This window comes from Zygotorulaspora mrakii, chromosome 7 (assembly GCF_013402915.1).
Source record: "Zygotorulaspora mrakii chromosome 7, complete sequence".
NCBI classification, from domain to species: Eukaryota; Fungi; Ascomycota; class Saccharomycetes; order Saccharomycetales; family Saccharomycetaceae; genus Zygotorulaspora; species Zygotorulaspora mrakii.
Window position 1 is genome coordinate 1,069,511 of NC_050725.1, and position 10,535 is coordinate 1,080,045.

Genomic DNA, 10,535 nt, shown 5'->3' on the forward strand with positions numbered 1-10,535 from the left:
TGTGTATGTACTTTAAATCAATAGGGGCTGAATTCTATGCATTTAGCGTTAAAACACAAGCAGACGTCGTTGCGAGGCCTTCTTTCCAAAAAAGGAGATAACAAGCGCAGAATTGCCTTTTTGAGTATGCTTTTCCACTTTGCCTACTTTAGCCGTTCACGGCACTGCACAGCACCAACTAGAGAAAGGTAAACTGTATAAAATGGTATCTCAACGGATGCGTGGGGATGACCATCAGGGTCGACCGAGAGAAACATCTGCTGCCGAAAGACTCTCCATTCCGCGGGAACACCCGGTGCCCGACCCCTCTCCTTTCCTGTACTTTCCTGTTGTCCGGCGTTATAGATGAACAAACCTTAATCTGTCCGGCAGCTGGCTCCGCAACCGGTGAGCAGCAGCGGGGTTAACGGCGGGACACTGTCCGGCAGAGCGTTTCTTTTTCTGTTTCCGTCGTTTCGGTTCGTTTTGGACGAATCGTAACTTGTTATGTTGTCATTTCCTTATTGGTGACGTCATGTGACGGTGTTAGTAAGCTGTTTCAAGTTGTTTCAAGGTGGGTGTTTCAAATAGTATGCATAGACCAAAAGAAAGATGCAAGAATTTACGGCGAAAAATCTCAACTTCACCGTGGAAGTCGCGCTTTTACCACTGCAGGGGTGGAGGAATGGCAGGGACGAGCGATCTGAAGGGCCCAGACAGAACTTGAAAAATTGCTGAGAATCGCAGCGTTTTGCTGTCTGGTGCTGTGCTAGGGTTGTTTTGCAGAATTTATAACACTTGTAGGAGACCTTACAAAGTTTATTTCGAAGGCGATCTTTCATTAGATACGTTAAGATAAACTTAGAAGCGAGGCATTCGTTAGAGCGCATCCGTGAAGAACGAAGAGCAGTCTGAATTATATATTGTCGTGGTTTGATCTGCCAGGTCTTTTTCATACTCACTGGGGCCTATATCAGTTTCGACACGTACAGGCAGAAAGGACAACGGCACCTGGAGCTCGTACGGATCTATTTCAAACTGCAGTGGTTCGAGCGACTTAGCGGCTGGAACTTAGGAAATTCGGCAGGTAACGTACCCCAGTTCGAAGCGCATCTGGGCGGATCGGGCCGGTTCTCAGGATAAGCATGTGGTCGCGAAGAGTGGGGGCCCGCTGGTTGCGGTCGCACCTCTCCATAATCCGGAAATTTGGCGTACTGGCATTGCTGGTTTTCATTGTGTACAGCCAATTGTATCTGTTCCATTCTGGCGGCACCAATGAGACGCTCAAAGGGTGGATAGATTCCATTCGATCGGAGCAGAAGCTGTCGAGCGCTGAATTTGCGGCGTATCTGTATAGAAAGATGAAGTATGACACGTCGCCCAATTGGATCGACACGTACACGTTGAACGAGAATCTGCTGACGTTGCCACTAGGTCCGAAGCAGGGCACAAAGCTCAGAAGTATAGAAGAGTTGCGTTTCTACGAGAGTGATCCGCGCCTCACGTGGTCGGTTCTTCTTGAACACTTGCAGACTGCGGAGGCAGAGAGAAAAGAAAATCGGGTGGTTTCCTTTTCTTGGTACGACTGGTCAGACTTCCACATGTTTAATAAATTGGTCAGTCTCCAGGAGGTTAACTTTGGTTGTGGGTTTCTTTACGAGACAGCTTTTGAGCTCACTCAGCTGGAGGCTATCGAAAAGGAAATCAATGACGTTTTGTTCATTTCTGACAGGCTTAAGTACAACGATCCCAAATGGATGGAAGCAACGAGAAAGAAAGAAATCGAAAGAAATGATCCAGTAGTGTATCCAGAGAGTAGGTGCAGAAGGTATTCCGATAAATCTCGAAAATTCAATCTTCCAGTGGAAGCTCATCAGTTAGATGAACAATGTAGGCCTGAGGTCTTTGCATTGCAAACAAGGTCTTATCTTTTGAATCATTATAAAAATCCAATTTCTCTTACTTTGATGGAACATGATAATTCTTCTTATAGAGTTTTTGTTGACCCAAATGATAGAAGTAATATACAACAATCGGGATATTTGAAGTCTTTTCTACAGAAAAACGGCGTCACTACTGTTCATAACGATAATGGCAATGGCAATGGTAGAAGCGGAAAAAAAAACCCAAATGTTGTCTTTGATCACTGGAAACAATATAACATATTTTTGCAAAGTAATACCGCAAATCATTATAGAACTGTGATTCCTGAAATTGATAAAGTTTCGTATGATCGTGACTTTGTTCATCTTTCGGACGATTTATTCGAGGTTAATGTTCCAAGCATTATTGAAGAATTAGAATCAATTGAGAATCCAAATCCCCATGATAAAGAATATTTAGAAAGTTTAAAGATTTCAAGGGAGACACATCCTGCTTTAGCAAGTAAATTTTTGAGCGAAGCTGCTCACATTACCCAATTCAATGGTATGGGATATCATCGTGATAAAAGATTCTTTAACGGTGCATTGATCCATGATCCGTTGGAATATCAGTTAAGACTCAATGCATTGATTAGAAATTGGTTGAAGTTTACAAGATCAAACGGATTAATTACCTGGTTGGCTCACGGTACAGTTTACGGCCAGTTGTATAATGGATTAACATTTCCTTGGGATAATGATTTCGATGTTCAAATGCCAATTAAACATTTGCACTTGTTGAGTAGATATTTCAACCAGAGTCTGATCATGGAAGACCCAAGAGAGGGGAATGGCAAATATTTCCTTGATGTTACTAATTCTATTACAGTCAGAACTTCAGGCAACGGTTTCAACAATATTGATGCAAGATTCATCGACGTTGATTCTGGTTTATATGTTGATATAACCGGTCTTAGTGTTTCATCAACGCCACTTAGCGATAAATTAACAAGTGACTATAAAAAATTTTCGGCCATTTTTGATTCCAAAAGTTACGCAAAGGATAAAAAGTGGCCAGAAAGAGGTGAAGGTCTCGCCTCAATGGATATATTTGAATTACAAAATTATACGGCTGATCACAGCGATAAATTTAGTTCAGATCAACTGAAAAAAATTGAGGAATTGGTAAATCATGAAAGAAATTTTCAACAGGGAACCGATAAACCAGAGTCTGGTTCAAATCCAAATGAGCGCTATTGGACGAACAAAGAGCTGAAAGCCTACAATTGTAGAAATAATCATTTTGTTACACTTGAATTATTATCCCCACTTACCAGTACAGTATTCCATGGAGTTCATGCTCTAGTACCTAGGAAAGTTGCAGGTGTGCTAAAAAATGAATATAACCTACCAAAACAATTCGGATTTGAAGTTTTTGATGGTAAGGCATATTTACCTGCCCTGCATTCGTGGTTTAACTATAATGTCTTGAAAAGATTTGCCAATTCAAACTCCTGGAATACAAAGCTCCAGAAAATCAAATCACCAATTAGTAAATTAGATTTCCCTGATATCAAGCTGTTACTCGATAATATGCTCAAACTTGGTTATAACGATTTATTCACCATTTGTTACAATGCGTTCAACGTTACATCATATCGTTATAAAGAAAGGGAAATACAGTTTGATAACTCAAGTTCTAAGAATGAAAAATTCAAACTACTTCACATTCTTAGAAACGATGTTGCTCCGCAGCTGTCTTCACCTGGTAAAGACCCTTACATGTTCAACTACGAAAGGCGCATGTGGAGAAAAGTTGGTGCTACGATTGGTAATACTATAATGAGAGCAATTCACAAGGCAGTTGAAACTCAGGCATCAAACGAGTTATGGTCGAGTTATGTTGCCACGCATGAGGGAAGATCGGAACTATTCATAACGAGAAATGAACTTGGTGATGTTGAAATCGATTTGAACAATCACGGGAGGAAAATTACAGAGCCAAATACAATTTTAGAATCTGATCCTTTTTAGTCAGGTGTCTTAATAACATTTCCCAATGAAATTATATTCATGTAATGGTAACATAATCATCGCTGGTTACATATAGCGGCGCAGGTTTTTTTGATTAGAAATTCCTCATGGATCAATCATCCTAATATAGGCCAACTGTATAATATATACTATATTTTATATACATTACCTTTTAATAATTAAATATTATCTTCTAATGCATTGATTGCATTTTTCATTCACATTTCGGAAAACTTCAAAATTGACATCTCTCATTATTATTCCTTCCACACCTTTACCCAGATTACCCAGTAGCTCAACACTTTGGTTTTCCGAATCTAAGTGTCCCTCTTCGTTATCAAATTTTCCGTTAAACTTGTATATTCCTGAGCTACCAGCGAAAACTGTAGTGCCATCTTCAATTCCACACCGATTTGCCATAACCACAATTGCATTCTTGTTTTTAAACTTCCATATTCCATCAATGGAAGAACCCATGTATGATGCACTTCTCTTTTTCTCCAGAAAAGGAAACAAATCTTCTATGGACCATAGATATCTTTGCCTTAATGCGAGAAAAGGTGTGAACCGGAGTAACCAGTAATTCACGTTTGACATATCCGGTTTTGCAAAGTCCGTATAGTCCTTTTGCAACAGATCTGAATCACTTGATAATCTTTTCGTGATATTTCTATTATCGAAATCATACTGGTAATCACCCTGAGATCCATATGCAGGGAGATGTTGTTGTCTCGTGTGTTGTTCGATCTTGGAAACCTTTTCAGTTATTTCTTCCTTTCTCAAGTCACTCGTTACTGAGCTGGAGTGAAGCCACGCCATTGGACATATGATCAGCTCGCTATTATTGTCCACGTTGTAGGTTGCAAATTCAAAATCTTGGAATGGTGCCTGAAATTTATAAGGACTCAGATCCATGCATATTCCAATTGATGTTTTCAATGTTACATCCACTGCATTTCCTTCTTTACCTTTGGATAGATCTTTCCCTCTGCCTTTAAATAAGAGTGGGAAATTTTGGAACCCTGCAGGGTTCTCCTGGCAGTTCCAATCTTCATCTGTATTGTAAAGAAAAGACTTTCTGTAATTGAAAACTAACTCACCTTCTGGACTGATCAAAATAGCTGAATTATATAATTTGGAATCAGCATCAGTGCTTACACGTTCAGGATATCCAATGACGGTATAGCAGCTGAACATCTTGGAAACCAATCTTGCCAAATCAAAAGAAGGCCCATCCTTTGCCCTTGATGTGTAGGGCAGAATGTGATCCCTCGAATGAAAATTGTAACCAGTCAATGCAAATTCCGGGAAAACTACTAGGTCAAGATTCTTTCCGGTGCCAGAATTATCCAAGGTGTCTTTTAGCTTTCTTAGCATAGTCGTAGCTCTTGAAACATTTTGCGATACCTGAGCAATCTGTGGGTTCAATTGCACCACGGCAATACGTAAATTTACCGCTAATTTGGTCTTGGGTGGTATCGAAGAAGACATACTGCAGAACTATTTCGATTTCATCTTTTACCATTTTTCAACGATTTGCGTTTCCTGTGCAAGCGTTTTTTTTATCTTATGCTACAACTACTAATCCACAATAGCAGAAATAAAAGTCGTAACCCAAACTGACGTGACGATCTCTGTGATGTCGGATACCAGCGATACTAGAGTATTTAAGGAGGGCTATAACCGACTTGCGTGGGACGTGCAAGAGCCTACTTACGATGCGGTCACAATAAATCCACTGGAGAGCAAAGTTACACAAGAAAACGAAGTGGACAACGAACAAGAAGACGAAATTGACCATAATGTCCCTCAAATTTCCACAGCAACTGAGAAGAACCACCTGGAATTTACAGAACTGGACGCCCACATAAGCAACGTCCACGATCCCAAAAACCAGTTAGCCTCCTTGATCAAGAACGCTCAGCACAACAAGGAAGCGCTTGCAAAAAGAAACAAACGTATTAAGGAGTCTAAAATGCAACAGAGGTCGCGGTACGGCTGGTAAGTTAAACCCCCCGGTACTGGCACGGCTGGTACTCTGAAATTCGTTAATTACTATGACTATTCGGACGTTGAATCTTTTTTCACGAGATTCTAACATGCATTTTTTTTTTCACCTCATCGCAGCTGAAAAATATTATTTCAATATCAACAATTACTCGAGTTCATAGGTAAAGAGGTTGATACTGAGAAGCTTATAATGTCCGTGGTGGGGTCGCTTGTCTTTTGTCTAAACTGTGGTAATCTTCTGGACAACCCAAGTACTGCCTCTGGGTCAGAACTTGAGTGCATGCAATGTAAGACCAGATATCCAAAATCGAAATTCGCAAGCATGAAGGTCATCACCTCAACTTCTGAGGATGCTTTCCCCTCAAAATTGAGATTGAAAAAGTCCGTGGTCAAGACATCGCTGAAGAAGAACGAGCTCGAAGAAGGCGCTGTCATCAAGGAAAAGTGTCCTCAATGTGGGAACGAGGAAATGCATTATCACACATTGCAACTACGGTCGGCCGACGAAGGTGCTACCGTGTTCTACACATGTCCTGTCTGTAATTACAAGTTCAGGACCAATAATTAGGTGATAGACTCGAAGGACCCAGTGACCGTTTACCGCCGCGACACCCGCAACGAATCTGAACTGAATAACCGCTATGGATCCTACAGATGTTGGTGCAGCTATGCTGCCGCCCAATTCAGCTTATATAATCAGTCAATAGCTGCATCTGCAATCTTCAATATACCTATGTATTCGTCAAATTTGGCTGGCAGCTTTATGTAGCACAGTAGTTCTCAGCTCGTTTGATGTGATTTGACGAAAATTTATTCTTTTCACAGTGGCGACGGAAATATATTGTACGTAATTCTATGTATTCAATCAGTGATGAACACGATTGTCGTTGAATAAGTTTGGATTCTACAGGTTTCAAAGCCATCCGTAATCTGAAAAGAAGCAATGGCACAGGTACCAATGCAAGCTATGGACATGCCGGATATGTCGAATGCGATTGTGGCGCAGGATGAGATGGGAAGACCTTTCATCATCGTGAGAGATCAGGGAAGTAAAAAGAGACAACACGGTTTGGAGGCCAAGAAGTCACACATTTTGGCGGCAAGGTCAGTTGCGTCGATAATCAAAACGTCGCTGGGTCCTCGTGGACTGGACAAAATTCTGATTTCGCCAGATGGAGAAATTACGATAACCAACGATGGTGCGACAATTCTCTCGCAAATGGAACTTGACAACGAGATAGCGAAACTTCTGGTGCAACTATCCAAATCTCAGGACGATGAAATCGGTGACGGGACAACAGGTGTTGTAGTACTAGCCAGTGCACTCTTGGATCAAGCGTTGGAATTGATAGAGAAGGGCATTCATCCAATTAAGATCGCCAATGGGTTCGACGATGCCGCCAGAGTTGCTATTCAGAAACTAGAGGAAGAAGCTGAAGATGTTGGTGCAAAAAATGAGGTATTCAAAGGCCTTCTGTTCAAAGCAGCGAAGACATCCTTGGGATCCAAGATTGTTTCGAAAGACCATGACAAATTTGCACAAATGGCTGTGGATGCAGTGGCAAGTGTCTTGGATGAGGAAAGAAAAGATGTCGATTTCGAATTAATTAAATTGGAGGGCCGTGTTGGTGGCTCTTTGGGCGATTCAAAGTTAATTCATGGTGTCATTTTAGATAAAGACTTTTCGCATCCCCAAATGCCAAAGGAGGTTCTACCTGTTGAGGGCAAAGAAAATGTCAAATTAGCAATCCTAACATGTCCGTTTGAACCCCCAAAGCCAAAGACGAAGCATAAATTAGATATTTCTAGCGTGGAAGAGTACCAAAAACTACAATCCTACGAACATGATAAATTTAAAGAAATGATCGACTATATAAAGAAATCAGGTGCAGATGTTGTTATCTGCCAGTGGGGATTCGACGATGAAGCCAATCATTTACTACTGCAAAATGAATTACCTGCTGTTAGATGGGTTGGAGGTCAGGAATTGGAACTAATTGCCATTGCTACTCATGGTCGCATTGTTCCTCGTTTCCAGGACTTATCACCGGAAAAATTGGGTAAATGTAGCAAGATATACGAAGTCGAGTTCGGAACCACAAAGGACCGTATGTTAGTCATTGAAGAATGTTCTGACGCCAAAACAGTTACCTGTTTTATTCGTGGTTCAAACAAGATGATAGTCGATGAAGCTAAACGCGCCCTTCACGATGCCCTTTGTGTGGTTCGTAACTTATTCAAAGACTCTCGTGTTGTATATGGTGGTGGCGCTGCTGAAGTAACCATGTCTATTGCAGTCTCCGAAGAAGCAGACAAGCAACGCGGCATAGATCAATATGCATTTCGCGCATTTGCTCAAGCTTTGGATACCATACCAATGACTCTAGCGGAGAATTCAGGTTTGGATCCAATTGAAACGCTGACAACCTTGAAGAGTAAACACATCAAGGAAAAAGTTTCCACTATGGGTGTGGATTGCTTAAGTAAGGGTACCAATAATATGAGAGAACTTTTTGTTGTTGACCCGTATATTGGCAAAAAACAGCAGATCATGTTAGCAACGCAATTATGTAGGATGATTTTAAAGATCGATAATGTCATCATTAGCGGGAAAGACGCGTATTGATTACATTTTAGACCTATTGTATAGCTAACACCATTCTAATAGTTTTGTCACCTGTGATGAAAGTGCTTCATTATTTATTTCTTACTTTTTCTGTTTACAAAGGCTCCCATTTATTCTCAAAAACAAATGTGTCTATATATGCTAAGTTTCCTTCAGGACGCGACTTAGACCATGTTAAAAAGACTGAAGTTTCTGACTATCTCTGGCCCGTATTCCTCGTAATCCTTCTTAGTATGACAGTGGCTCTTGAACTCTGCTGTCTGAGCCAATAATGAACCACCAAACCAAACTGCATTTCTTTGCTTCCTATGAGAAATAACTTGCACCTCAACACCCGTTGATTTTGTACCACTGAGCTGTTCACTTTGAGCAATTCTATTGTTTACTATCGATTTTAAGTCTCTTTGTAAACGGCGACCGAAATCTTTAAACATAGTAGATCCACCTGAAAGCACAATATTGGTGTAAAGTCCCTTACGGACATCAATAGGGCATGCTTGAACGGTATGATCAACAATAGTTGGCAAAGGTGTCAAAAAATCTGAAGATGCAATTTCTGGATTGAAAAAAATTTCTGGTGCCAAAAATCTTTCATATCCAACATCAACAATTTTCTTTCTTGTCTTTTCTTGACTCTCTACAACAAATTGTGCAAATTTTTCTCCATCTCTATCGAACTTATTGAATTCTTTGACAATATCTGGACACACATAGCAGTATTCTTGTTTGATACGCTCAGCGGTCCTTAAGGAGGTGTCAGCTTCACCACGTTCTCTTAGTAAGGATTGGATAAATAAAGTAATGTCCCTTCCGGCAATTGGGATGTTTTTAATTGCGGATCCTATGACATAACCCTCGGCCACGGGAATAACATGTGTAACACCATCACCAGAGTCGATAACTGTACCTGTCAGAGACCTGTCAACGACCTTGGAAGATGTCCAAGAAGCGGCCAATGCCAATACAGCTTGAACAGCAATATATAAGCCTGCACAGTTGAATGACTCGAAGAAAATTTCCGCTACTTGCTCTCTATTCTCAGGTGGATTTAGAGGTGGTTCGGTAAGTAGAAAAAAATGATCTTCTGGCTCGGTTCTTAAGTACTTAAAAATAGAATTCTCCCAGAACCTTTCCATATGATCCCAATTTTCAACTTGTCCGTGTCTTACTGGATAACTCAAGGAGTATGACGGTCCCTGAGATGCAATTAACGCTTCATTACCAATGTAAAAATCCAAATCTTCGGTGCCTCTCTTACCTGCCAAATTGTTCGAGAGCAATGAGCCCGTCTGGGAGCTGTTAAAAGCAGTAGCAGACGTGGTATTACCAAAGAAAGCATTTGTACTGCTCGAGTTTCCTGAACCGCCAGAAACGGTGGTAGCGGTAGCCTTCTTAGTACTTGAGGGTTGTGCTGTGGCAATCGCGGTTGGGAAGATAAAAGATGGGGAGTCGTTTCCAGCAAATCCTAGTTTGCTGAGACCAGTACCATTGTCCATCACAACAGCTGGATTGTTGAGGTATGACATCTTTCCTATTTTATTCTTTCCTTAGATTTAGCTATCCACTTACTGCACGAGTTGCTCCTGTATGCCAGATATACCAGAAGATATTAACAAAATGCTCAATTTCTTCAAATGTCCTGTTCCTAGCCTCAAATGTGAGTGATCTAGCTGGTATCGCTCCTGTTTAAGAGCCTGTTTCTTTCAATGACAATCGAATTTCATTTCATGCTTTTCCGAAAAGGGGCGAGCTCTCTAGTTGTTAGCTATGTCGATGGTAGTGACAGAAGAGTGCACAAGAAACAAATATGGAACCTAAATGAAGAGATTGAGCCCCTCGAGCTCACTACTACGCCCCTACAACAAATTGATTACATAGACGACTAATATTCAGCTAAAATCACCAACAACTTGCATAATACACAGTTTTTGGTCCATATAATTGCTGAAGTTACCCGCCCTTACTCTTCAGTGTAATATATCATGCGATTTGTCAATCGAGCGTTGAACAGTAAATCTTGGAGA

The 10,535-nt window shown here is 40.9% G+C and overlaps 6 protein-coding genes across 6 annotated transcripts; 4 read left to right on the plus strand and 2 right to left on the minus strand.

The window, feature by feature from the left end:
• Positions 1-1,124: 1,124 nt before the first annotated feature.
• Positions 1,125-3,875, plus strand: MNN14 (Mnn14p; the record flags this gene model as incomplete). The annotated part of the gene is made up of 1 exon (XM_037290478.1): positions 1,125-3,875. One exon carries the CDS (start codon positions 1,125-1,127, stop codon positions 3,873-3,875), a length of 2,751 nt encoding a protein of 916 aa, XP_037146373.1.
• A 186-nt stretch (positions 3,876-4,061) lies between these two features.
• Positions 4,062-5,366, minus strand: NTA1 (amidase; the record flags this gene model as incomplete). Its single annotated transcript, XM_037290479.1, has 1 exon — positions 4,062-5,366. The coding sequence occupies one exon, from the start codon at positions 5,364-5,366 to the stop codon at positions 4,062-4,064; it is 1,305 nt and encodes a 434-aa protein (XP_037146374.1).
• A 148-nt stretch (positions 5,367-5,514) lies between these two features.
• On the plus strand, positions 5,515-5,880 carry HG535_0G05330 (uncharacterized protein; the record flags this gene model as incomplete). Its single annotated transcript, XM_037290480.1, has 1 exon — positions 5,515-5,880. One exon carries the CDS (start codon positions 5,515-5,517, stop codon positions 5,878-5,880), a length of 366 nt encoding a protein of 121 aa, XP_037146375.1.
• Positions 5,881-6,075: 195 nt separating this feature from the next.
• On the plus strand, positions 6,076-6,453 carry RPA12 (DNA-directed RNA polymerase I core subunit RPA12; the record flags this gene model as incomplete). Its single annotated transcript, XM_037290481.1, has 1 exon — positions 6,076-6,453. The coding sequence occupies one exon, from the start codon at positions 6,076-6,078 to the stop codon at positions 6,451-6,453; it is 378 nt and encodes a 125-aa protein (XP_037146376.1).
• A 375-nt stretch (positions 6,454-6,828) lies between these two features.
• Positions 6,829-8,511, plus strand: CCT5 (chaperonin-containing T-complex subunit CCT5; the record flags this gene model as incomplete). The annotated part of the gene is made up of 1 exon (XM_037290482.1): positions 6,829-8,511. One exon carries the CDS (start codon positions 6,829-6,831, stop codon positions 8,509-8,511), a length of 1,683 nt encoding a protein of 560 aa, XP_037146377.1.
• A 164-nt stretch (positions 8,512-8,675) lies between these two features.
• Positions 8,676-10,037, minus strand: ARP3 (actin-related protein 3; the record flags this gene model as incomplete). The annotated part of the gene is made up of 1 exon (XM_037290483.1): positions 8,676-10,037. One exon carries the CDS (start codon positions 10,035-10,037, stop codon positions 8,676-8,678), a length of 1,362 nt encoding a protein of 453 aa, XP_037146378.1.
• Between the last annotated feature and the right edge of the window lie 498 nt (positions 10,038-10,535).